This window comes from Acomys minous, assembly GCF_964271855.1.
Source record: "Acomys minous genome assembly, chromosome: 8".
Classification (NCBI taxonomy): Eukaryota; Metazoa; Chordata; class Mammalia; order Rodentia; family Muridae; genus Acomys; species Acomys minous.
In genome coordinates this window covers 119,145,448-119,173,388 of record NC_140489.1, presented here as the reverse complement: position 1 = coordinate 119,173,388, position 27,941 = coordinate 119,145,448, and the positions used below count along the sequence as shown (strand labels likewise).

The window sequence follows — 27,941 nt, the reverse complement described above, 5'->3', positions numbered from 1 at the left end:
GGCAGTGCGAGCTAATGGGCGGGGCTTCCTTTATTGGCCCGCCTCTCCTCTTCAATGATTGGCCGTGTGCTGTGTAGGTCTGCGCCTGCGCGAGGGCCATGGCAGCCTGTCGCACCTGAGGGTGGGAGGCGGTGGTGTCCCCTTCCCTTCGGCGGGCGGGAGAGTTAGGTAAGCCGGCGGGATACCCCGCACGCTCGCCCGGGGCAGGTGCGGGCGGCTCTGCCCACTGCGGAGTTGGGTTCCAGGGCGCCACGCTTCCGGCGGGCCAGAGGATGCCCAGCGGGACGGACCCCCGTCCCCCCAGATCCCGGCTTCCGTCCGCGGGACCGACCCTCTGTCACTGTCTCTCAGGTCACCGGGGTGGACGCCCCTCAGTTGTCCACGCGCGCCGTCCGATGTCGGCGCAGTCCCGAGCCACCCTGGGTGGGGTCGGGCTGAGGTCCGCACCTGGGCAGAGGCTGCTTTAGGAGGGCTTAGAAGCAGCCATGCCTTCCGACCGGGCTCGCGTCCGATCGCGGCTCCGGAAGGCGGCTTCGCAGGTCTGGAGTGCAGAGGGGACAACTCGGGGCCACCAGTGTCTGAGGATGGGCTCCCCCATTCCATTCCACAAGCCTTTGCCATTGGGTACCGCTCGCTGTGCGATCGGGATTTGCGGGCGGCCCAGACGAGCTCTCAGAGGATGCATTCCTCATCCCCATTACCTGCCCGATCCCGGAAACGGAGGGAAGAATCGGAGAAACTTTCCCCAAGTCTGTTCTTGCTGTATGCTCTTCTCCCGACCCTGAGGGAGATCTTCCTGTTGAACACGCGGGTGTTTGAAAGGGCTTTGGCGTGTGTAACCTTGGCCGTATCTGCTAAGTTGTTCATCCAGTTTGCTTAATCACTATCGTATTTGCCTTTCAAAACGATTGCCTGAATTCACGGAGGACTGATAGAATAATGCCCAGACTTGCACTTTTATCTTTTATGCCTGCCTCTTCCTTGCTGTGTGGATGTTTGGGCGGGATTTTTACTACATTGTAACACGTATTACTTTTAAGTTCTTCTTAATTTTAGTCATATAACATATAAACTGTCTGTTAGGTCAAATATGTGTCATTTAGAGACCATAAACCTTTGTTTCGCCTCCGGATCCTGCTGTTCTGCTTTGAACTAGAATCTAGCATCTGTGACAGTGTTCCTTTGTTTCCCAGGGGGCTTTGGGAGCCCTTAGTTTAGCATAATGACCATCTATCTTTCTCACCGCCTATCCAAGTATATACTTGATTTACATTTGGAAACTACAGTGATTGCATCTTACTGATTATGCCCCCCCAAAAGTTGCCTAATTGTCTCTGATGCATGTCCCCTTTGCAGAATCCAGTCACGAATATTTAATTTTTTTGCTGAATTTTTCTTTTTAGGGCTTTGAAAGATATTTGCATCGTATTAGAGAAATCTGAAGTAACAGAATAGAAAGTCTACATACGCATCGTCTGTGTTTTGAAACAAATATATTGCCCATAGAAAATTACATGGAAAAAATCATTATTACATGTTTTTCTTTTCCCAAATTGGTTTCTACTAGAAAGCTACCCAAGAAAACACCATGAAAGATACTGACATCAAGAGACTTCTGTATACCAATCTTTTGTGCATATTTGCAATTTTCCTAAGCATTTTTATTCCATCGTTCTTCCTGGATAACTTCTCAATATTGGAAGCTCACTTGACCTGGCTGTGCACGTGCTCAGCTTTTGTGACTGCTGTAAACCTCCTGTTATATTTAGTAGTGAAACCGAATGTATCCTCTAAAAGAAGTTCATTGTCACACAAGGTAAGGGTTATTTCTTCACGGCCAAGTTTCTAGATGGAGGTAGTAGTGGAAGTGTGAAGTGTTGGTCTATCCTGACTGAGTTATTTTCAGTATACAAAGGGAACTAGCCGTCCCCCTCCCTCCCCTCCCTCCCCTCCCTCCCCTCCCTCTCCCACCCCTCCCCCCTCCCCACAGCAGCAGTCTCTTACTTGCCCTCAGTGTTGCTAGGTCCTTGTTGTGTATTAATTGTGGAATTGTGGCTCCTTCAATGCATCAAAATATAGATATCATGAATCTGTAGCGGCACTGTTCTTTATCATCACTGACGATAACTTACAAGACCCTGCAGTTTATTTTCATTTATCTTTCTGTCTCTGTGTGTGTGTGTGTGTGTGTGTGTGTGTGTGTGTGTGTGTGTTGGGGTGTTACACCATGTGCAAAAGCATGTGGAGGCTGGAGGACAGCTTGAAGCGGTACCTTTAGGAACACTGTTCACATGCCCTGGGCAGGGGCTTTCGCTGGCCTTGAAGCTCACCAGCTAGGCTAGACAAGCCCCAGAGACCCTCTGTCTGTTCCCAGGGCTGGGACTCAAGCGTGCTCCATGGGTCTAGGAACTGACTTACGGCCTGTTGCTCACTGACTGTGCCATCCCCTACCCATGTGTGTTTTAAGATATATCTATCTATCTATCTATCTATCTATCTGTGTGTGTGTGTGTGTGTGTGTTTATTCCTTGACAGTTTCATCCATGTACACAATGTGCTTTGAACACATTCATTCCCTACTCCTACCCCTGCCCAACCTATACCCTTTTTGTCATCATTGTTGTTGTTGTAACTTCCAGAGTCCTATATCACTGGAGCATGGCCAACCTCCCAGGGACCACAGTCCTAAAGAAAACTCACTTTCTTTTTCTATTGACAGTTCTCAACTGCCAGTAGCTTCCTCAGCGAGGGGTGGAGGCCCAGCCCATATTTTTGCACTCCTTAGATAAGGAGTGATTTTTCCAGAATTAACTGCAAATTAAGTCATAGCAACTGTTATTTCACATGTAGCCTCCCTTGACTAAACTATTAAAAAATTTCAGATATTAGAACCAATTGTTTTTTTCTGGAATAGTGCTATGATATTTGACAATTATGCTAAGTTTAAATCCTCACTAAATACTCAAAACCATGTTTAACTCCCTGTTACAACAGTTTAAACACCTTGACTGACTTACAGTTTTGTTTTTTTTTTTTTTACTTTTTTTTTCTCCTTTATTAATTTATTCTTGTTACATCTCAATGGTTATCCCATCCCTTGTATCCTCCCATTCTTCCCTCCCTCCCATTTTCCCCTTATTCCCCTCCCCTATGACTGACTTACAGTTTAAAGTGGTAATATGTAGCCCAGCTGTGATATTTGTCTTTTAAATCTAAAAAATTATTTGTTTAGTGTGTGTACGTACAGCACAGCTTTCCTACTGAGGTCAGAGGGTAGTTCTTTACTTTGCCATGTGTGTCCCCGTGATTGAACTCAGGTCGTCGGGTGTGGAGGCCAGCCTTACCCTGCTGAGCCACCTTGATGGCCCTGCCTTTTAAGTTCTTTACAGCCAGTGTGGAGGGCTGTGGATGTGATAGCACATGTGGTCTGATTTGAGGCCATCATGTGGCCTCAATGCTGTTTCAGACACTATGGGAACAGGTTATATTTGTGTATAAGTGGCAGAATGTATGGATTTTTAGGTATTTTCTTGAATCTTCAGATTATTCATTTCTCTTCTAGGTAACAAGAATTTTGAAATGCTGTGTCTACTTTCTTATGTCTTGTTTTTCCCTTCATATCATTTTTGTTCTATATGGAGCACCACTAATAGAGTGAGTTTTGAATATTTACTGTAAAATTATGTTTTCCTATGTTAACATCTAAGTGATTGCTAACTTTCAGCAGCTAGAGTGGAACCAGAGTGGGGTTTCATTAGTGGGTCAAGGTAGGAAACAGTTGCTGTTGTTCTGTTTCTAGAACTGTTATTTTAAAACAGCAGCACAGCTTAACTCCTCCCATGGTTCTGTAATTTAGCTTTCTGGCAGCCAGCTGTACATCGTGAGCAGGGCAGGGCAACACCATGACTATATGCTACAGTTAAAAACTAGCTGTTAAAAGCCTCTGGGTGCCCAGCCTTTCGACATTACAACACAATGTGCTCAGCTACAGATTTGTACTTAGCAACCCTGTGATTACATTGCCAAAGGGGGAAAATCTGACAGTGCTGTAAGCTTATGATTTGGGATGCATCCATAGCTCTCCGTGGCTGAGGGCTGTGGGCTGGAAACGCCCTGACTTCTGCAGGCGACCAGCTATTGTGATATGTGTAAATTGGTTAGAAATAGCATCTCAGTGATTCATAAATGTGATTCTAGAGTAGCTGAGCTTATTTTCCTAAGGGTCACAACTCCTTTATTAAATACCAATGTTTGTATTAAAATTTAACTGTTTTTAAAACTGGACCTCAGACAGCCAAGGCTACACAGAGAAATCTGTCTAGAAAAACTAAAACAAAACAAAAAAAGAAAAAAGAAAAAAAACAAAAACAAACCAAACAACCAAAACTGGACCAATTTCAAATTAGTGGGAATTAAATTCACAAATGTTTCTTATATGAGACATTTCAGTTTAGTGTGATTAACGATCATTTTGAAATGAGTGATTATATATATACATATACATATAGCTACAGATGCAGATATATACATATGTATGTGTATATACACATTAAATTAACAGATTATTCAATTTTAGGCAAGGCAGGGAAGTCTTTTGTCATGGAAAATGGTTTCTGTCTAATCCAAGAGAATCAACAAATGGACAGTGTGTTTCATAGTTCAAGATTTTATCAAAATGCAAATTGTGAGACCTCAGTCATAAACTCTTGAGGTGATGAGGTGAAACTTGCTGATCTTTAGTCTCTTTATGTGGCTTTTAAAAAAAGGCAGTTCACAATTAAGATCTCTGGAGACTGATAAGGAAGAAAGCTAATTATCTAAAATTGATATTTTTTTCTTTTTCTTTTCTTTTCTTTTTTTTTCAAGAAGTCCTCAGTATGGATCTTCAGACTTTGTTTTTGAGACAGGGTTTCTCTGTGTAGCCTTGACTGCCCTGGCCTCGAACTCGCAGAGATCCAGCTGCCTCTGCCTGCAGAGTGCTGGGTTTAAAGGAGTAAGTTAGTCCTTATTTAGAGGGCTGTATGCGCTTGTGTACACATGTGCCTTTAATACTTTTGAAAGTTAACACTTCTGTTTTATCCTAGGTTGGTGCTGGAAACATTTTTATTTGCAGTTATTTTGTCTACGTTTACTACAGTTCCTTGTTTATGTCTGTTAGGACCAAACCTCAAAGCATGGCTGAGGGTTTTCAGTAGAAATGGGTAAGTTTAAAACTTATATTTTAGTGACGTTAGTAATCGAAAAGAATTAGAGATGTGTTTTCTACTCATGTGAATGTACTCATCCTGAGTGGTTCTAGGCATCATCTGCCTCTCAGGGATGTCAGAAGAGCCAGAGCTGGTGGAGAACAGGGACAGCAGGTGACAGTTCATGGAGAACAGGGACAGCAGTAGACAGTTAGAGAGAACCCCAGACAGAGAGAAAGCTGGCCCCGCCCTCCACATTAGCAAGATAAAGCACTACAAGTATACTTGCTTCTATGTACTTTATAGTGTGGAAAAAAGCGACTTAACAATCTCTTCTTTGGTCTTTTTCATGGTAAGATATGGAGTGCAAGCTCTGCCAGATTTCGTTTCTCTAGCTACCATACATATTTTCAGTGTAGCTTCCTTAAAGCCCTTGAAATGATGCATACTAAAAATGGTTAATTTTTAATTAAGAAAAGCAGGCAGGTTAGTTCTCACAGCTTTGGGCTGTTCGTGACCCAACAACCAAACTTCTAGAGCATTCACCCTGTGTTCCCCCACCATGCCAGCTCCATGTGGATTCCAGAATGCTCACGATTACCCCCAGGAGCTTGTGTGTTCAGGGGCTGAGAGTGAGATGGGCAGGCAGGAAGTGACTAGAGTGAACCTGCCCCACAAATAGTGCTATAGGAACGGGAGCATCAAAGAACGGGGCTGGGGAGGGACTCATCTGTGGTGGCTTGGGTCAGAAATACAAGATCTGATGAAACCAAAAAAGGGGCAGAGGGCTTCTGCAGGGTCTGACAGGAGCACAGAAACTGAGGTGAGCTTGGTATTGTTATGTGATGTGGAAATCAGCACACAAGGAGATGGCTTCTGGGTAGCCGTCTCTATAGATTTCAGTTTTCTTTGGGAAAGAATATTTTATGTGTGTTTGTATAGCTTTGGTCTTGCTGTGTTTTATTTTTTTCTGGAATTGCTGTCTAGACATAAAGTTTCCAGGAACAAAAGCAGAACCACAGATTTCCACACTCCCTACTTTATTACTGCAGTATCTCCAATGGAATTTTATTTATTTAATTTGAAAATTTTAAATATGGAAACTGGCTGAAATGTTAATGGTTTATTTAGATTCGTAATTTAGTCAGCTTTGAATTTTGTGTCTGAGTTATTTATTTGGGGACATATTGCTATCTGATTTTATAGATAGTTCTGACACTGTGTGTTCTGAAACTCACTTTGTACTTTGCAAAAATTAGGTAATAAATACCACTGAGATTTTGTATGGGAAAGGATGGACTTAGAGACATGTGCTTGGAGACTTCACGATGACACAAAAAGAGAAGCTAGGAACTTAATAAAAATGTTAGCAGTTAGCAGTTTTACACTGAATGGCTCACACCCATGAATAATACATTAAATAATATTTTTCCTAGGAAAAGCCTTGAAATTTGTTCCTTGGCAGTTATTGTAAAGTAGTGAAAGATGGTTATTGGAAATCTGACCAAGAACTCACACCAGATGTGGCTGAATATGGCTCATGATACATTAAGTAAATGGATATACTTGGGAGATATATTTATATGTATTTTATTAATTTTTTGTATGTATGTGCACATGTGTGCATATATGTGTGGGTGCCATAGGGCATGTGTGGAGGTCACAGAACAACTTTTGGAAGTTGGTTCTTTCCTTTCACTAGTTTGGAAGGCGTGGCAGCAAACGTCTTCCCTGCTGCTGCCTTACTTAGGTTTCTGCTGCGGTAAAACACCAAGACCAAAAGCAGCTTGGGGAGGAGAGGGCTTAGCTTACGTGTTCCAGTCACAGTTTATCACTGAGGGAATGGCAGAATGCTGCTTCCTGGCTTTCTCCTCCTGGCTTCTTCAGCGTGTGTTCTTATACGCCCCCTTGCCCAGGGATGGCACCCCTCCCAAAGCATCAATCAGGAAAATGCCCATGGGCTTGCCAATGGACCAGTCAGGTGGAGGCATTTTCTCAATTGAGGTTCCTTCTTTACGATGTAAGCTTGTAGCAAGTTGACAAAAAACTAACCAACACACCTCCTGAGCTACCTTGCCATTTCATGGGAGACACTTTTTTTTTTAAAACAATATTGAGACAAGTTTCACACACCATAAATGTCTCCTACTGAAAATGTATGCTATAATGGCTTTTAGTATAGTCACAGTATACATACCCATCACCAGAGTCAATTTTAGGATATTGTTATTATTTCAAATTCAAGTATATTTTTATTAATTAATTAATTAATTTATTATTATGTATACAATGCTCTGTTTGCAGGTATACCTGCAGGCCAGGAGAGGGCATCAGATCACATGATAGATGGTTGTGAGCCACCATGTGGTTGCTGGGAATTGAACTCAGGACCTCTAGAGGAGCAGTCAGTGCCTTTAGCCTCTGAGCCATCTCTCCAGCCCTAATAGAAGTATATTCTTGCGTCCTTATTGCTATCTCATTTCTGTTTCTAAGCAACCATGTATCTTGTTACCTCAGTAGAGTTGTGTGTAAGAGGCATGCCATATAACTTGTGATCTTTTGTAACTGATTTCTTTTACTTAGCATAATGTTTCAAGGTTCATACATGCTATAGCATGTATTGATACTTGATTTCTTTCTGTAGTAGTGTTAGGGATTAAACCTGGGCCTCGCGTGTGGGAGCAGTCAGTCTACCAGCCAAGTTAAATCCCTAGCACTGCTCAAGTTAGGCAGAAAAGACACCCCAAGGTTAAAGCTGTGTACAGGATGCAGCACTTATGCTGGAAGCGTGGAAGGCGCAGACACGTGCATTTCTGAGGTGGGGATGGCGCAGACCTGTGCATCTCTGAGGGATGGAAGGCACAGACACGTGCATCTCTGAGGTGGGGAAGGCCCAGATGCGTGCATCTCTGAGGGATGGAAGGCGCAGACACGTGCATCTCTGAGGGATGGAAGGCGCAGACACGTGCATCTCTGAGGGATGGAAGGCGCAGACACGTGCATCTCTGAGGGGTGGAAGGCGCAGACGCGTGCATCTCTGAGGGGTGGAAGGCGCAGACACGTGCATCTCTGAGGGGTGGAAGGCGCAGACGCGTGCATCTCTGAGGGGTGGAAGGCGCAGACGCGTGCATCTCTGAGGGGTGGAAGGCGCAGACGTGTGGGCTCTGAAGGATGCAGAAGTTGCTGAAGTATTGGTATCTCTGAGGAAGGCATCTGAGAAGCTAGCGGACAAGCTAGAGACTTTTCACTGAACTTCTTAGCTAGCTGTGAACTCTGAACCTATTCAGAATGAGAGCATGAGTTAGATATTGAATTGACTTCTTGGTTACTGAAAGGTAGGGCTGTGATAGGAGCTGCCGGGCTTCTCAGATGCCTCCTAACTGTCACTAGACTATAAGAGCTACCCTTCCGAAATTGCCAACATGCAGTTAGTTGAAGAACAGTAAGCTGCTCAGGACTGTCGCTAAAAGTCAGGTGTAACACAAACCATTCCATTTACTCGTGTATGGGACATGGCATGAAATGATAATGAAGTAAAATCAAATAAGAAGCCGTTTTAATAACTGAAAGCATGTTCATTAACATTGTGCTTTTCCTCAGAGACATTTCACATGTTCCTTACAGAGATACTGGGCATCTGGCAGGATGAGTGTTGTCCTCAAGGTCCATAGTCAGTAGGCAGTGGAGCTGGAACTTGAATTCAGAAATGAGAAGACGCTAGGGGTACAAGGTCAGCGAGTGTACCTGTGCCCATCGCTACAGCCACACAGTGCTCGTCTCAGACAAGCTACCTAGCTCCATGAGTTCTCGTGTGTAATGTGATTAAACTAAAATGAATGCGCGCTCTTCAGGGCTATTGCCAGAGTGAGGAAGGCAGTAAGTAAAATCAAATGGCAAGTGTTTGTCAAGTGGACTGACACATATCAGGAGCATCTGTTTATCATATTTCCAACCCCGGCTGTGGTTTGTCTCAATAGTTCTGTCTGGTTCGAAGTAACAGACCCAGTGTAGTATATGGATCCCACAGAGAAGAGTAAGGCCTTGCCACTCAATTCAGTGTGGAGTGCACATGGACCTGGTGGTGACAATGGAACGCAAGTCCTTATGTCTCCGTATCAAGCAATGAGATGAGCCTAAGACGTGGAGGGTAAACAGGCCTCTTCTGAATTGGCAGGACATCCACCCAGCTTCACATCAGTATGAACAGTTTGTCCTATTTTTAAGTGAAATGACTGTTTTACTTTGTTATTTATGTATATGGGTATTGTGCCTTCATATATATATCTGCGTAGCACCTGCGTCCCTGGTGCATGGCAGCCAGAAGAGGTAGCTGGGTCTCCCTGGACTGGAGCTGCAGACACTGTGAGGCAGCACATGGGTGCGGGGAGCCAAACCTGGATCCTTGGGAAGAGCATCAGGTGCTCTCAGCTGCAAGTCCTCACCAGCCCCCAGGTTTAATGCGTTTATGTGCATGTTCAGGCAAATTCAGTGCTGAGCAGATGATAATCGTGTGTAGATTGAAAACACAAAAATTTTGAGCTTGAAGATTGAGAATTATAGCCTGAGAATAAAGGGTCATTTCTCATACCTTTGACTTAATTTCATTATTGTAATAGTTATCCCTAAAGTTATTCCAGAAAAGTAAAGGAAACCAACCCTAAGGGGTTTTTTTTGTAAAGAAACAAGACAAAAAGTAATTTAGTTTCTTCTTATTGGTATGCATAATATTGGATATGCTTGATTTATAAGAGTTTAATTCAGTTTGTTGCCTTGTTGTAATTATCCCAAAATGTGCCACTTGTAAACTTTTTTCATTTCATTTATTTATTTATATATTCTTTTTTAATGTGAATGTTTTATCTACATATACATCTGCAGAAAAAGGCATCAGATCCATTTATTGATGGTCATAAGCCACCATATGGGTGCTGGGAATTGAACTCAGGACCCCTGGAAGAGCAGCCAGTGCTCTTAACTGCTGAGCCATCTTGCCAGCCTATGTACTTTCTTATAAAGGAAAGTTATAACCAATCATAGACCTGTGTTTTGTATTGAAGTTTGTTTTCTGGTTTGTCAGTTCACTTATGCTGTTTCTTAACTGTCTTGAGTTAGAGCTTGGTCACTTGAGCTAAGTATGTTCCTGGGTAGGAGCCTCTGGTCAGTGCTCTTGCCAAGGTGAAAGCTCTCAGCACCACCTCCTCTGTAGATGAAGCAACAGGTCTCCTTTTGTCATTTTTATGTTGATGCAGATTTTTAAATGAGAAAACCACCATGGACATTAAGCGTGAAAGGGTAGCAAATAGCCAAAGACTTACTCATATAAAAATAGGTAACTTAGTCTGAATGTAGTAAAAAAAAAAAAAAAAAGTAAAGAGGCAATGGTTTTTTAAAAAACGATTTATTTATTTAATTATTGTAAGTGAGTGTTTATCTGCAAAAGAAGACATCAGATCACATTACAGATGATTGTGAGCCACCATGTGGTTGCTGGGGATTAAACTCAGGACCTCTGGAAGAATATGTGGTGCTCTTAACTGAGCCATCTCTCCAGCCCCTGAAGCAATGGCTTTAATATGCATTCAGTGAGGAAAGGTCATACTGAAAAATGTGTAAAATGATCTTAGCTACCAGGAGGAGTTGCACTCTTCCCACCCCATTTTCCATAGACCAAATCCTCACACCTATTTGCTAAGAGCCTATTTAAACTTCACGTACTCACTGCTAATGGCGTTCAAATGGCTGGTGCATCGACACACAGAAGGCACTCAACGTGGCATATTTCAGTTGGCGTTTGACATAGTGAATTTCCGTGAAGTCAGATAATATGCATGGTACTTAGGCCTTATTGTCATGAAGAGTGATCTGTAATATTTCTTTAGTTCCCTTAAAAGTTAATTCATAGTGGAATGACAGACCATTTGGTGTGTTCTCAGCCCTGTGGGTTATATGCAAATGTTCTATACACACACTTTAAACAAGTTCATTGTGGAAACCTATGATATGAGAATTGGCCAGTGCCACAGTCCTGTAAGAAGTTAATTAATAGGAAGTTGCCTGTTTCACTATTTTTCTCATTTCTTTGTTACAAAAGAATGTATGTATGTATGTATGTATGTGTTATATTTTTTTTTTACTCGAAGTAGTAAGATATATAGATTTTGTAGTAAAAATCATATAATTTTAAATAGAGTTGGAGTTAAAAATTCAAGTAATTAACATAGAAACTGCCTAATAATACCATCGATGGGGCAATAATTAACTTTATGTACTTTAATTTTGTTTCTTCATATAATGTTCAATTTTGAAACAAAAGCGGTTGCTCTAATTGCTGCCTTACTTACTTTTTTCCACTGATGTTATGAACATTTCTGTGCATATGCACTTTTTGCATAGCACACTCGATTACCATATCTTTAAGTGAAATGAAACCTCAGCCTGTGTTGTTTTACCATGAAGGAACATGGTTATGCTGTAGTACAGATGTCAGCTGTTTTTGGGTACAGATAGGGCTTGGCTGTGCTTCTTAGGGTTTCTTCTGGGCCTTGTCCTTGGTGGAGGAGGGAGAAGACAGCAGCTTCCTTCCTATCTCGAATATTGAGAATAGGTCACGATGATCCAATTAGTCTAATCATCCTATCACTAAAACTGTTCTGTGATTAATTTACTATTAAATGTTGCTGTCATGCTTTCACAGCTGTGAGTAAGGTAATGTACATCTTGGTTTCCTCAAACTTGAGCAAGCGTTTCTGTGAGCAGTTGTAAGTGATGTGATGCACTTATGCAAGGGTTTCTGTGACCTAAACTTCTAGGGATCAGAGGTGGCGAATTGACACTGTCAAATTAACATTCTAATACAGAGGCTGTGCGTACTGCTACATGGACTTCCTCGCCACACAGCAGCCGTTCCCTGACTCATTGTCAAGTCTCCTGCTTTTTATGAATCTACAGGGCTGCTTTCTACTGGGCCGCTGCCAAGGGCACAGACGGTGACATAATAGCTTCACCTGGTTTCTAAAAGGATGTATAAGCCCTGGCCAGGATTTTTTAAAGTTGGTCATGGAGCCCCCACTGACTCATTTCAGCTGAGTGTCACTCTTGAGTCACAGGAATGGCACCTATCTGTTCCTCTTCATTCTTCTCCTCACCTCATGACACCAGGGAGAAAATAGCATCCGCTGTTCAGAGTGCAGACCCACCACAGGAGAAACTGCAGCCAGTTAAGACGGGATAGATGGGAAGACAGCACCAGAGAGAATTCACAGCTAGCCTCGCCAGCTTGCCCATGGGAAGTGTGTGCAAGAGAAACAGAGGTACAGCAACTGTGAAGGAAAGGTGGGGTGCAGAGGAGGGGACGAGACAACCCACAGGCAGACATAGTGTGAGCTGAGAGAAAATCAGCCAAAATGAGGAAGCCCAGGCTTCAGAATCAGTGCCATAAATAGGACGTAACCCACATGTATAAAACATGGCGCCCGCCTTTATTCCCCACACTTGGGAGGCAGAGGCAGGCAGATCTCTGAGTTTAAGGCCAGCCTGGTCTACACAGTTAGTTCCAGAACAGCCAGGGTTAGACAGAGAAACCTGTCTCAAAAAACAAAAAAATGAGAAATATCTAACTTGCATACAGCAAGTTAGAAAATCAAATTTTAGCATAAAGGAAAGATTTGAGCTAATCAAAATGACTGAGGGGCAGGGGAGGAGTGGGGAGCATAAGGTGATTAGAGAATATGGAGACACAGAGAAGAGACGCAGGAGACGCAGGCGTAGGGCTAGTGTGCGCTTCCTTAGAAGAGACGGCTGACAGTTCTCCTGACCGAAAGGATTATTCTGCGCCAGCACGAGAGTGGGTCATCACATCAAGAAAATACTTGAATGAATTAGGGTTGTAGAGCAGAAGATACTAGAAAAGTAACACAAATAGTTGAACAGTGGAAGAAGAGGAATGAGGAAAAAGCTGTACCCTTCCTAACCTCAGCTGCTTCAGCTGCCCTAGTGTTGAGACTCGGTCAGCTTCTTCAGGGGCTAAAGCTTCAGTGAACTTCTACACACCAGTCAGTCTGCTCTCGCCTAGGATGCCCCATCCTCTGCCGCAGGAAGCTAGGCTTACGTCATCTAACCTCAAATGAAATCTAGAAACAAGAAGGGAAACACAAAGTACAACAAAGACAACAGGCAATCAGAAGATAAACACACCCCAAATCTGTAAAATGCGAACAGATAGGCAAAAGGGACACTCAGGTATCAGTAAAACTCTTGGAAAATGAAATACGGTAGGAAAACAAAATAGAGGTAGAGATGAAGTTGAAAAAATTCTTATTCAAACAAAAAGACAGATTTGTGTGTGTGAAAAGTTAGATGATCGGGGATAAAGAGATGATTAGAAGTTCTCACAGAGAGGGAGACAAGCATGCTGCCTGTAGAAACGGGACCTGGGACAGCACCGAACCTCCCCTGGGGGAGGACTGTAATCCACAGATAGTTAGGAAGATGTAGGAAAATTGGAACCTTTATATGTGACTTATGGGAAAACCCAGTGTTTTAGCTGCTTTGGGAAAACTCAGTCCCTCCAAGTGGTTCAGCAGCAGGTGACCCAGCTATTTCCCTCTAGGTATAACCCCAAGAAAGATGAGAGCACATGTCCATTCAGAGATTTGCACACAAAAGCTCCTACCAGCATTATATCTATTAGCCAAAGGGCAGGAACAAGCCGGATGCTCCTCAGTTATTGCGTGGAGAAGTAAGATCTGCAGTGTCTGTAAAGGGCTCATGGCCGCCGATGTGAGCCAAGTGTTGATGCGTGCTACACCGTAGGTGAAGCTTGAAGAGAGGGTTCTGGGGGGAAGGTTGGTAAGGAATTCATGATGTAGGAACCCACACACAGGAAATATTTAGAGCAGGCAAATCCACAGACATAAAAGGCTCTGGGGAAGGAGAAGTGGAAGCTGACTACTTATGGGTGAGGAGTGTCCTTTTTCTTTCTTTCTTTTTTTTTTTTTAAATAAATGAGTTTACTAAAAATAAATAAATAAATGGGTTTACTTATTTTTGACAGGTTTCCTATAAAAACCAATTTCCTTAAGAATTTTCTGAAATAGTAATATTAAAACATATAGTATAGAGAAAAAGTAATGCCAAATTACTTGAACTTTAAATTTAGATATGCTTAATGAGAAATTTTTAGTGAGAAATTTTACTTGGAATTGACAAAATATAACCATAACATGAGTTTCAAGGCACATAGCTTATCATTTAAATTTTTATTTTATTTTTTCCTTTGACTGTTTTATGTGTATACCTTAGGAATTTTAGTTTCTCTGTGTCCCTTATATTCCCAACCTAATTTTCTCTCCTTATACTGTAACTCTTATTTTTCCCTCTCACATCTCCCTCTTACTTTCATGTCTTTTAATGTGTGGCAAACTACATTTAAATAAGGTTGCCTAAAAAAGCATAGGTGGCAGCTTGAAAGTAGGCAAGATATCAATGGTTATACCTTGCTGTGGGTACTTTATTGTATATATGTGTAATAATATAAATGTATATGTAAAAATGAAAAAAAAATTTTAAAGGCTTATCAGACCCCACTCCCTCCTTAGGACTGTGAATAGTTAAAGGTAGCCAGGGAAGCGATGTCACTTTCTTCAGTGACATTAAGCAGTCGGATTGTTGTTGTTGTTGTTTTGTTCTTTGACACAGGGTTTCTCTGTGTAGCCTTGGCTGTCCTGGACTCATTTTGTAGACCAGGCTGGCCTCGAACTCACAGAGATGTACCTGCCTCTGCCTCCCAAGTGCTAGGATTACAGGCATGCGCCATCACTCCTGTATAAGCAATCTATCTAATCTGTAACCCACTCGCTACACTGTTTTGGGCCTTTAGTGTAACCACGCACGTGTTCCACATGACTTAAGTATTCACAGTGTGAGGCTGAAGTCAAGACCTGATCTGTGAGAGTTCTGTCCTTCCCTTCACTCTAATATGGGAACGCTAGGAAAAATCACTGGCATTGCCTTTGTTTCTCTGTTTAAGGCAGGATCTCCTTAGATAGCAGCCGGCTTTGAAGTCAGTGCTTCGGCACCACCCTGCCCTGGTGCTGGATTTATGGGTGTGTGCCACGACGGCCACCATCATGGGATCCTTTGAAGTCCTTGTCAAACAGAGAGAGTCAGTGTGGTGGGTGAAATCTAGCATGAAGAGGGCCAGCTGAGCAAACCACTCCCGTCCATACATGAGCTGCTAGAGCTGTCCCACACACAGCAGTGCTGCAGTGGGCTGACGGCGTGGTGCACTGAAGTCTTATTTGGGACAGTACATACATATGCATATTTAATTTATGCAGATATGCGCACATACTTTAAGATAAAGTTGTGTGCGGATTTGGACCTGCATAGTCTTTCTGGAGAGGCATGCAATAACTTCACCATGGGTGGCAGTTCCCTGTGGGGAGCAAACTCAGGAGTTGTGGAGGGAGAACCCGGTTGGTGCTGCAGTGCTCGCTTGTATTGTTTGCCTCTCACAGTGCACATGCAGGACTTCACCGTGGACATGCACTGGTATCTTCATAGGTCTGTGTCAGTTCGAGTTGATTTTATTAAATGGATGAAAAAAAATGTGTAGCAACAAGTTGGGCTCATGATTGTGTGATTTTTCTAGCTCTTATGAGTCTGTCTTGTGTCTTGCAGAGTTACATCCATCTGGGAGAACAGTCTTCAGATCACGACAGTCTCTAGTTTTATAGGAGCATGGCTTGGAGCATTTCCTATTCCACTGGATTGGGAAAGACCATGGCAGGTTGGTTCCAGAGACTTTAAACCATTGAAATGTATATTGGCACAGCAGTAGGAAAGCGGATGAAGAGAGCCTGCCTGTGATGCAAGGTGCTTCATTGTTCAGTAAAGTAGGGGATGCAGCACAGTGTAGGTGGCTGCTTCCTGGGACCTGAGCCAGTCCCAGAGGCATCCACGTTGGCCTAGATCTACCATCCAGCTTTAGTTTTTCTATATGCATAGATGAATGTTTCTTCTTAAACTGTGTGTGAGTGTTGTGCGTAGGCATGTGTGTGCTTATATGTACAGATGTGTGTGCTTTTTAAAAATTATTCTTTATTGTGTAGAGGTCAGAGGTTGACATGCAGTTGTCTGCATGGCTCTTCAGCTCATTTCTAAGGTAGGGTCTGTCACTGAGCCTGGAGGTCACTGATTAGCTGGGCTGGCTGGCCACTGGGTCCCTGGGGCCCTCCTGTTTGCACCTTCTTGCATGGAGATTATTTCCTCCTCCTCCTCTTCCTCCTCCTCCTTATCCTTGCCCTCTTCTTCCTCATCTTCCTTTTTTTTTTTAAGTTATTATACTTCTGACCTTAGATTATATTTTCTTAACTAGATTGATGGCCACATTGAACACTTACCTTGAAATATATTAAAAAGCACATAGCAAAGTGATGTTAGAAAAAGCTGTTATTTTATTTCATGTGTGCACAAATCTGTAGGTGCACTCATGCTAGAGTGCAAAAGTGGACGTCACAATAGGTTCTCGCCTTCTACCAGCTGGGTTCTAGGAACCCAACAGGTTGTGGGGTCTGGCAGCCTTTGCCACTGAGAGGAATGGGACAGTACACTGTGGTGAGGCATCCCCAACCCTTCCTGTTTGAGACAGGTCTCACCGTGTAGCTCACGGTGACCTTGAGCTTGTCCTGTCATCCACACTGACCTGAAACTTATGGTCCTCCTGCCCCTGCTCCATGCTTGGTGGATTATAGATGAGTCACCACACCCAGCAGCCTTATCTTGGTTTTTAAAATACGGTTGCTTAGATAGGATCTCATGCAGCTGAGGCTGGTCTTGAATTTCTTCTGTATTTGAGGATGGCCTGAGTTCCAGATCCTCACGCTCTTCCTTCCCTGGTATGGGAGTTACAGGTATGAGTCACCATGCTCTAGTATTTCCTGTTGCTGTGGTAAAACACTGACCAGGTCATGGTCCGTCATTGAGGGGCTCAAGGTGTGTTCCCAGATTCAGGCTTAGCTAGCTTATGGGATGGTGCCACCCACAGACACAGAGGATAGGCACTCCTGCACCAGTTAATAACCAAAGGAGCCTCCGCTGACATGCCCGCAGGCCAGTGGGCACGGTGGGTGAGGTGGGGGACGACCCTCAGCTGAGGCCTTTCTTCTCAGATGATTCCCGGCTGTGGCAGGCTGACAGCCAAGGCTAACGGGGACCCTGCATATGCCATCAGCCTGACGCACAACACAGATACCATGGCCTTTCTATTTTGTCCTCCAAATCTTCCTTCACTAATTTATAATTGTCTTAGACTGTGCTTCTTCGTTAAATTATTTTATAATAAACTGATATCACTTAATTTATTGCCACTATTTTACTGTAATAAACACTATTTGATAAACATACTTGAATCTACAGCACCATGCATTTTTCCTAAGATAATTTCTCCAAAAAGAACAATGCTATTAAAAGTAAATACCATTTTTTCCAGCATGGAAAGAATGTTTTTTTTTCTCAAAGAGAAAAATATATTAGCCTTTTAAATTTAGGCTGTATTAATAATTATTACAGAATGGTAAAATTAACTTTCTTCATCCACTGGGAGAAACCACTATTTATATTGTGACAGTAACATTTTGCAGTCTACCCTCCATGTATGCTGTCCAGAAAGCACATGTTTCTAATCTGCTTTTTTCCTTTTTATGTTAGTGAAGACTTACATAACTAGAATATTCCATTTAGTTTTGCCAGTACTTACTAGAATAAAATATTGTTCTATCTTAGAATAATATATCAGTTTTTAATGAATGGGCAGTTAGATTGTTTTTAGTTTTCACTGGTAGTAGCATCACTGTTACTATTGTCATACTTAAGCATATATCTGTACATTTGCCAAATCTGTAGGGTAAATTCCTGGGTAAAAAATAGTTGGAGTTAAATTTTTCATACATAACTCACTTATAGGACCTGATTTTCCTGTTGACCATAACTGCCTGGCTTTAGGTCCACTTAGATACTCTCTCTATCTTGTGTTTTTCTTTCGCGTTCCATAACTCTGGTGACCGCCCTCCCCATTTTGATGTTGTGTTGTGGAAGTCTCAGACAGTTTGGAGACTATGGTAGTCCTGACATCCCTGTGGAAGTAGGAGGGTGCCCTACTCCCCTGCCGTGGTGATGGAGCTGGCATCTCCTTGCAGCCATCCATACTTAGTTTCATTCACCTGAAGAGTGTCAGTGACTTAAGCTGGAGGGCAAAGGTATTGAAAAGGGTACACGAATTGTGCCAAACCACTAGACTTTCCAGTCATACAATGAAATCTAAATACAGAGTATTAATAAATAAGCTTTAACGAGTTGGTAAAATGTCAGTTTTTATACACTTGACCTTTTTTAGTGCATAAAAGTTTGATCTTAGCTATTTAGAGCTTTCCTGCAAGACTGCAGAAGTAGAAGCTGAATTGTGGAAAGTAGATTAAAGCATGCCTTTAGGTTTGCTTAGGAGACATTAATTATTCACAGTTCATTTGTCCATTTTTAGATTATTTAGGCTTTTTGCTACAAACTTTTTCTCTTTCTGTGTTTATTTACAATAAAGAGTGAACTAAATCAAATTAACAGGTTTATTTTGTTTGTTTTTGAGACAAGCTCTCACTTTGTAGCCCAGACTTGCTTGGAATTATCTGTGTAGCCAGGGCTGGTCTCCTTTCACCACATCCCATGTACTGGGATTGCAGGCATAGGCCAACATGCCTGACAGAATTGACTATTACGTCTGTGTGTGTGTGTGTGCAAGCACATGTGTGCTACAGCACATGTATGTGGAAGTCCAGTGATGAGGCCTCACTGCAGCCACAACCACCAGGCCTGCTGGCTCTGCTAGCTTCCAGGGAGCTCCTGTCTCTGTCTCCCACCTGCTGGGATGACCGCTGCATGGGCGGCTGTGTGCAGGTCTCATGCTGTCCCACTTCTGTGACAAGCATCTTACCCACGGAGCCACAATCTCCTGAATTATGGGCTTTTATAAAAAAGAGTTTCTAGTTAGCTAAGTTTTTGTTTTATTTTGTTTTTTTGAGACAGGGTTTCTCTGTGTAGCCTTGGCTGTCCTGGACTCACTTTGTAGACCAGGCTGGCCTCGAACTCACAGTGATCCACCTGCCTCTGCCTCCTTGAATGCTGGGGTTAAAGGTACACACTACCATGTACAAATTGTTTAAATATTTAAAATATTTCATTCTGTTCAGGAAGCAGTGGCACATGCCTTAAATATCACAACCGGCTAGAATACACTGGCTGCTTAGTATTATTGTTGGTTTTTAGGGTATTACAAGTTAATGGCTAGCTAATTCATTATGATTCTTTTAAAGTGTGATATGCACTGATGGGGGAATAAAATTGACATTTCTCAAAACCTTTTATTCAGTTTCCTACCTGTCTCTTTAGTTGTTTTCTAATAAACTATAGAAATAATGAGGCTTCATTTTTTTCTTTTACTTTTCATTTTCAGAAAGCAAGGTTTTTTTGTTTTTTGTTTTGTTTTGCTTTTTGGGTATTTTTGTTTGGTTGGTTTTTGTTTTGTTTTGTTGTTTTGGGTTTTGTTTTGTTTTGTTTTGTTTTGGTGCTATTGTTGTGATTTCCCAATAATTCAAACTATACAGAACAAGACCTCACTGTGGCTCATAATGTTGAATGTGCCAGAAAAGCAGTAAATCAGGCTACACAGAGACCCTGTCTCGAAACACAAACAACAAACAAACAAACAAAACAGACAGACAAGGGATAACTGCTTTTCCTAAACATGGAGAATTCGCTAAAGCAAAACTTCATGACGCGATAGTACTATCCATACTCTACTGTGTAAATTCAGCGTGCTTTTAAAAAGAGAGTGCAAGTCTTTGTTCCTTGTAGCCTGATACACATTTGAGATGTTTAAATCATGTTTAAACAAGCATCTCTGGGTTATGTTTGTTGTATTTAGAAACAGGAATATCTGGTTTCGTTAAAACACACATGCACAAACACACAGGACCAACGTGTTTTAATGCCATTTTCTCTACCCTGAGCTCAGATTTTGAGTAATGTTCCTGTGGCCAGATCAGCTGAGAAACCTCAAGCATATCTATGGTTTTCAGACAGACAAGGCCTATTGAAAATTAATGCCAATGAAAATGTAGTTTCGGCTTGTCTGAGCCTTCAGTGATTTTATAGTGATAGACTGTGGAAGATCTGCGCAGTTGAAGGGAGGCAGCAGGGGAGGAGGCTCCTACCGCGTGCCTGGGCTGGGCTGACAGTCCTTTCCACGCGCGCGCGCGCGCGCGCGCGCGCGCACGCACACACACACACACACACACACACGGAAGCCTCAGTGTTCATACTGCGTTCTCACTGCACTCTTGCTCTCTCTGCTAGCAGCCCTTACGTGCGCTCTTTCCCTTTTGTTTCTTTGGTATTTTGTTAAGCCAGCTTATTGAGTTACTTGAGTTTCGTATCATGTTCAGTTCTGTCTGACAGTTCAGATAATAATAGAACACAGTAGCATTTGCAGGTCTCTGTGTACCAGGCCAAAGGTACTGTAATCGTGACAAATGTAGTGCAAGGTAGATTTCACTCCTGTTACTGCCCACCACAAAGGGGAATGGTTGAGGGAGGGGCACGCACCGTGTTCACCGTTATTTGACTGGGAGGAGGAAGATTTGGGGTTTAAACAAGAGCCCCACCTACACTATGATTCTCCTCACTGCTGGAGACGGGAACACGGTGTTTGCTTTTCTTTAAAGCCACAGCTTTGTTCTCTTTAGAACAGCTTAAGTATTAAATTGCTCCTCTCCCACATTGTTTCTTCTAAGCTTCATGGTGACTGGGATGTCTGTTATTTTTAGACCAAAATTTAATAATTTGTAGGAGCATATTTAAAGCTAACTTATAGTGTGCCTTTGTGTCTGAAAAACTCGTGTTTTTTCTTTGTGTGTGCACATGTGTGTAGCATGTGGCTACAGGAAGATGATAGATGTCATGTTCTACCATTCTCCTTTGTATTCTATGTATGTGTGTGTGTGTGTGTGTGTGTGTGTGTGTGTGTGCGCGTGTGTCTATGCAGATACGTGTGTGTGTGTGTGTGTGCGTGTGTCTATGCAGATACGTGTGTGTGTGTGTGTGTGTGTGTGTGTGTGTACCCATGGAATTCAGAAGGGGTATTGGATCCCTTAGCGGGATTACAGGTGTGTGAGAGCCTGCAGATGTGGGTGCCATCCGAGTAAATAGAGGGAACCTGAGGAATCTGCAGAGGAGTGGGTACTCTCTCTCCAGATATGAAGGACGATAAAGGAGTCCTGCCTTGAATGTTTTGCTAATACTCCCAGGGCAAATGCTGCAGCCTGGTGCAGGAGCACACGCACAAATGGCACCTGCTCTTCTGGCTCTCGTTTGCTAACTGTAAATGCACACTGACCTGCATTTACTCTAACTGCTCTCCTACTACAAAGAACACATAGTTAGGAGCCTGTTACAGTGGAGCGGTGAATTCCTAGTCAGGACTCCTGTCAAAAGTGACAGGAAGTACATCTGAACACATGCACACACAACTAAGTTGGCCTGTTAGTAAAGCCTGTCGTGATAGTCCTGCCACGGTGAACACATCTTTAATCCAAACCGAACCTCTGGTAAGAATTGCTTTTTCCCAGTCTTACAACATGTAAACTGTACATTAGCATTTTAGTTTAATACAGTACAATTCCTTTGGTAAGGAAAATACCAAGTAATCTAAGGTCACATTCAATCAAATCTGTGACCTATTTTATCTCTACTCTGGATTTGCAAGTAACCAATTCCATTATAATCCCATGACTTCTAGTTTCAAATTATGTAATAATTTGTGGCATCTGAGATTTTAGAAAATAAATGTTTTATAAATATTTTTTTTTACCCTGGTAAAACTGAAGAAAAGGAATCATAGATTTTTTTTTACATTTATATTTATTATTGCTGTGTGTGTGTGTGTGTGTGTGTGTGTGTGTACGCGCGCGCGCGCGCGCGCGCGAGCGCACACACACCTGTACACCTGCAGGTACCAGAGTGTGTAGCAAACACAAACTAAGCACAGAACAGCTAGACGGCTTGCCCAGAACTGCATGATTACTAAGCCAAGATTCAAATCCAGTCTGCCTAGTATGAACGTCGGTGTTTTTCACCACTGTCCTATGCTGGCTAAACTATATTCGAGGACTGTTAAGCCCTCTGAGGTGTGCTGGAATGTTTTCTTTCCCAAGACATAGGCAGGCCTCTCCCTAAGCCAGAGTGGATACGCACACTTGTATCTTCTATGGTTAAAGTACTTACTTTACATGTTTTACCTGCATGTATTTCTATGTACATATAACATGGAGCTGCATGTCCACGGAGGACAAAAGGGGGTGTTGGATCAGGACTGAAGTTACAGATGGTTGTGAGCTGTCACGTAGTGCTCAGAGTCACACTCAGGTCCTCTGGAAGAGCAGCCAGTGTCGTAACTGCTGAACCATGTGCCCCAGGCCATAGGTTTCCTCTTAAACAACTTTTACTTGACATTAAAAAAAAAATCTACATTCACAGTTTATTTATATTTTTAAAATATTTTTAGGCTTATGAAGATAAAGTTATTTTATTTCTTTTTTTTCTTCAAAAATACATCATTTATTTTAATGGATATGAGTAATCTCTTCACACACACCCAGAAGAGGCCATCAGATCCCGTTACAGATGATTGTGAGCCACCATGTGGTTGCTGGGAATTGAACGCAGGACCTCTGGAAAAGCAGCCAGTGCCCTTAACCACCGAGTCATCTCTCCAGCCCGTTATTTTATTTCTTAAAAAACAAAAAACAAACAAACAAAAACAAAAAAACAAGAATAAAAAACCTTACTATAGGTTTCATTTTACCAGATCCTATGCTAGATTTTTTATTACTTTGAGAAAACTGGCCTTTTTTGGTTCAAGTGGTAAAGAAATAAATCCACAGTGACTTGATTTATAGGAAGGATCATGATGGTGCCCTAAAGTTGAGACATTTTTATTTATTTTGAGGGTTGTTTGAGTTGGGTTTCTGTCTTCTTTTTTGAGATGGTATCTTGCCCTATAGCCCAGGCTGGCCTCGAACTCATGGTGACCATCCTTTGCTGGCCACCTCACCAGCCTCTGAGGTACCTGGCCATAGGCAAGCAGCCCCAGCCCAGGGTGCATTCTATGAAATAAAGTCTTGCCTTGCCGCTGTGCTGATTTTATGTTAACATGACACAAGCTGGAGCCATCTGTGAGGGCAGGCCAGTTGAGAAAAGGTTTCCATTAGATTGTGCTGTAGGCAAATCTATAGGGCATTTCATCATTAGTGATGGATGTGGGAGGGCCCAGCCCAGCCCATCGTGGGCTGGCGGTCCTGGGCTCTATAAGAAAGCAGGCTGAGCAAGCCATAAGAAGCAAGCCAGTAAGCAGCACCCTCCATGGCCTCTGCATCAGCTCCTGCCTCCAGGTTCCTGCCCTGTTTGAGTTCCTGCCTGGAATTCCTTAGGGGATGAACTGTGATGTGGAAGTGTGAGCCAAATAAACCACTTCCTCCCCAGGTTGCTTTTGGATACTGTGTTTCATTAAGCATAGTATCTGTAAGACAGCGCCCTAGGTTGGGTTCAAATAAGTCCTCCTCCTCTTCCTCGGCCTCCTGCTGGCTGAGACAAGAGGCGTGTGCATGCACCGTCCATGTCTAGGATGCTGGTTCTTCTTCCGCTGCGTCAGCCACTCATCTCTTAAGATAGGTTTTCCCTGTTGTAACTAACTAATTTTACCTACTTGCATTGCATTACAGTATTATGTAACACGAGATGTTTTCTTCCATTGAGTGGCTTTTAAGAAACATTTGAAGTTAAAAGACACTAGACTGTCCCTTTGGTGACAAAACCTGTGAATAGCTTTTTTTTTTTTTTCCGCGGCAGGGTTTCTCTGTGTAGCCTTGGCTATCCTGAACTCACTTTGTAGACCAGGTAGATTGGCCTGGTCTCTGAGAGCTCCGCCCGCCCCTGCCTTCCTGAGTGCCGGGGCCACAGGTGTGCACCAGCGCACCTGCTGTGAATGGCTTTCTTAACATGAATGTCTTCCTTCTCAACTTCCTATTCTCCTTATATAAAACAAAACCATACATAGCGATTTCAGATGATCACAATTTGGATAATTATTTATATCTCTGCAGGTGAACTAGCTAATAGGACTACAGATTTTAAAAATACTACTATGGCATAAAGAATGTTAGCATAGAAGTATCCTTGTGAAACAAGGAAATAGTTTCAAGCGAAAAACTTAATATCTCATTATTAAAATATAATTAAGCTAGGCTGGCTCGACATATCAGGATGAATTCTATGCTGTGGTGTGGCTTTAAACATCTTAGAGCAATCATCAGAAAGCCTGTAAGCTGCTTAGGGAAGAAAAGATTGTTCAAAGTTAATGCCTTGTGTACTGCAGGAGACTCACCAGCACTCTGGTATGTAGAGGCTGAGACATTGCTAGGCAACCATCGGAAAGGCAGGTACACTTTATTTTGCTGATGGCAGGGATGTCTTGACATAACAGTGAATTGCTGAGTGCTCCAAGGAGGAAACTGATGAAAGCAACATTTGTTTCATCTTTCACGTTCTTTGGAAGTAAAGCCTGGCAACTGTCTGATGTGTGCAAATGTTTGTGTGTGTGTTTGACAACAGTGAACCACACTGAGGTCTCAGTGATTAAAACAGAATGTGATGCCCCACATTGGAGTGTGGCTGAGGCCCATAGGGATTGTTATTCCCCACACCTGACTAACAGGGCCTGCTAGGGGGGCAGGTGCTCACATGTTGGCAGGGTCGGGCAAGCAGTCTCACAGCAGAGGGAAGGGGATTAAATAAAAACCACTGAGGTAAGAAGTACAGTGCGTTACATAAATAGTAAACTATGCATTTCACTTTATTATGACCCCGTACGTTAGGAAGGGACGCTGTTGAAGTAACAATCATTTAAAAAGCAACAACCAACAAAGCAGTTATTTAACTTGGTATTTAAAACCAATAATTAAAAGTCAAACGGAAGCAATGTCTAAGTAACTAAGATAATTCATAACAAATGGCATGAACTCAAGCTCTGCTTATTGGAAATATGGTAATTCACTGCGGTAAGCTACAAGGTGCCTGTAAGGACAGAGTAAGGGTTTACAGTAGCAAAGTGCTATTAGATCTCAAGGTCCCCTCCACATTTTAAAGGACTTTAGGACAATTTTTCTCTGCAAACACTGATCAGTTCTCATTTCTCCTAAGTTCTTTCTCACATGACCGTATCTGGAGCACAGCGCTCACTAGCATAGCTCAAGCTAATAAGATATTGTTGACAGCATTTCCTTTCCCAGATAGCTCACCAGTCTGAAAGAGTTTTTCCAGAGATTAGTCTGAGTCTCTGTAGCAACCTAAGCCTCTAATGAAGATATGCTTCTGAAAATAAGGCAATTTCTCTATAATCTGCTCATGAATAGAAAACAAATCTTTGGTTTTCTGGTTAAAGTGGCAGAGAGAAGATTTTGCAAAAAGAAATAGTAAATAACCAACACAAAGAGCTCTTAACAAGCAATGGGAAACTCCAAACCCCATCAAGGTGAATAGAGTACCTAAGGCACCTCAGGCTCAGGTGATGCAATCGTCGGCGTAGGGTTCTAATATTCTATAGACATGATTCCTACCATCCGGAGAAGGTGACGCTGCGAATCAAAAGAGGGTGATGAGAGCTCGTGAACGGGAGGGGCCCTGGAGGCCGTCCCCATGGTCATACATGAGGAGGCGGAGGTGACACCAGTGCGCATTTCCAGGTGCTTACTCCATCTCTCGTGGAGCAGGACAGTTCGTGACTTTAACTTCCGTTGCTAATACACCAAGTGTCAAGGGTTTCACAGATGGAGGAAAAACAGCAAACGAAACCCATCAAATCTCCATAGGCCACTTGGAAAAGAATAATACTTTACTGTCTTGATTCCTTCATATCATAGGTTTGACAGCTTAGCTAACATGTTAACTGACTATACAGTTTCCTTCAATTCTACCTAAATACAGATCAAAACTAAATGGGAAAGTTACAGAAATCCCATTGGAGCATATATAAGGCCATGATACACTTAATGGGAACCACCGCTGCGGAGAAGAGACGTACTATGTCCACTTCCAAGAGAAAGAAAGCTCTTGCCCAGTAGACTGCCCACCATTGAGTGGGGGGTGTGGTGCTTACATTTAAAAACTCCTACAAAGCTCACATGCAAGACAGTACATCTAGGTTTGTGACTGTATGAACATTTAAGGCTGTCATTTTCAAGTATAAATGTCTAGTGTTCCATTACCCAATCTGTGCAATCAACAAAGCTTTGAGCACACATCGTGGACGATAACAGAAGCTTGCTAAAGACAGAGAAGTCGTAGTTAAAGCAACAGCAAATCTGAACCTAAGAAAGGCTGGTAAGAATGTGTATGCTCCCCAAAACTGCGTGAGGTGGCTCCCAGGGAAGCTTCGCCTAACACTGCTACTGTCTGTTGCACGGCATTTAGAGTAAGGCAGATCCATAGCAGACCAAAGAAGGAAGCCAAATGAGGTACCAGCCACTTGGTTATAAAGATGGTTTGCCTCCGGTACACTCTGTTGGCCTATTCCCCAGAGAAGTGTTACAAATGGCTCCAGCACACCAAAAAAGCTTTATAGGGGAACATGGAACTTTGTTTCCAAGACTTTAGACAGAACTTTTTACTTAGAGACCCACATACCCTGTCTATGGCATAAAATAATCACCATTATTTATTTCTGGCATAGTGAAATGCAGTTTGGCTGGACAAACAGTCGTGGGAAGTCAGCAGCATTCTGCTTGCCTCATGCTGTAGGTGTATACATAAGCTGTGGTTTGTACCTTCTGCTGTGGATACAGTATCTGCAGCTCAAAGAGCACATCAAGTTTCCTATGGAAGCAGATACCCACAAATCCCACACAACATGCTTAGATTCTCCATCTTCCCAATGGCACAACTGGAAGTCTCTAAGGTTTGGTCAGCCGACACACTTCGTTTCAAATGCAGGAATTAGTAAAATGGCCAACTAACTCAGAGAGCTAAACTGAGTTCAGGATCATGGTGAACTATGTCCCAGTTTTTCAATATTACTTTAGCATGTATTCCATGCAATTTGGGGAACATCAAGCTAATGTACAAGCGCGGAAGCCTTGTACTGTTTAATGCACATTAACTGAACTGTGTACATCGTTAGTGTTTATGATGGATGCAGTCATGGTCTGTTAAACCTTTGGGTGTTCTGGAAGAAAGCACACTAACCCTCACTACAGAAATGTTTATGTTACACTCAATCTGTGCTCAAGTACTAATGAAAGCGTGATTCTTTCCTAGGTGTGGCCCATCTCCTGTACACTCGGAGCAACCTTTGGCTACGTGGCTGGCCTGGCTGTCTCACCACTCTGGATATACTGGAATAGAAAGCAACTTACATACAAGAACAATTAAGAGGAGAAAGGGGAGAAGTTATTTCATTGTGCAGATTCCATAAGGGCTGTGCAGAAATGTCTACGGTCAAAGCCAAGCAGTCCATTTACAGCACTGTTCTCTTAATGTCATTTTAACATGATGTCATTGTAGCTTTTTAACTATGAAACCCCTGAGAGATTGTACTTTCTAGTTGAAATAAAGTATTTATAGTAGATTGTGGCTTGAGATGCTGTTTGCTGCCGC

The 27,941-nt window shown here is 42.6% G+C and overlaps 1 protein-coding gene across 5 annotated transcripts; it reads left to right on the top strand.

Moving 5' to 3' along the window:
- The first annotated feature begins 42 nt into the window (after positions 1-42).
- On the top strand, positions 43-27,910 carry PIGF (phosphatidylinositol glycan anchor biosynthesis class F). Of its 5 annotated transcripts, none has more exons than XM_084791903.1 (6): positions 43-168; positions 1,568-1,816; positions 3,563-3,654; positions 5,085-5,201; positions 15,867-15,975; positions 27,603-27,910. In XM_084791903.1, the coding sequence occupies exons 2-6, from the start codon at positions 1,589-1,591 to the stop codon at positions 27,714-27,716; spliced, it is 660 nt and encodes a 219-aa protein (XP_084648029.1). In that variant the 5' UTR covers positions 43-168; positions 1,568-1,588; the 3' UTR covers positions 27,717-27,910. The 5 variants fall into 5 exon arrangements, with proteins under 5 accessions (XP_084648029.1, XP_084648027.1, XP_084648028.1 ...); XM_084791901.1 differs by having other exon boundaries at positions 77-168; positions 1,404-1,816; XM_084791902.1 differs by lacking the exon at positions 43-168 and adding an exon at positions 405-539 and having other exon boundaries at positions 1,404-1,816.
- The last annotated feature ends 31 nt before the right edge of the window (positions 27,911-27,941 follow it).

Coding starts and splice junctions, on each gene's coding strand:
- PIGF (XM_084791900.1), top strand. CDS start 486: ATGCCTTCCGACCGGGCTCGCGTCCGATCGCGGCTCCGGAAGGCGGCT. Junction 1,817..3,562: donor GAAGTTCATTGTCACACAAG/GTAAGGGTTATT, acceptor TTTCTCTTCTAG/GTAACAAGAATTTTGAAATG. Junction 15,976..27,602: donor ATTGGGAAAGACCATGGCAG/GTTGGTTCCAGA, acceptor ATTCTTTCCTAG/GTGTGGCCCATCTCCTGTAC.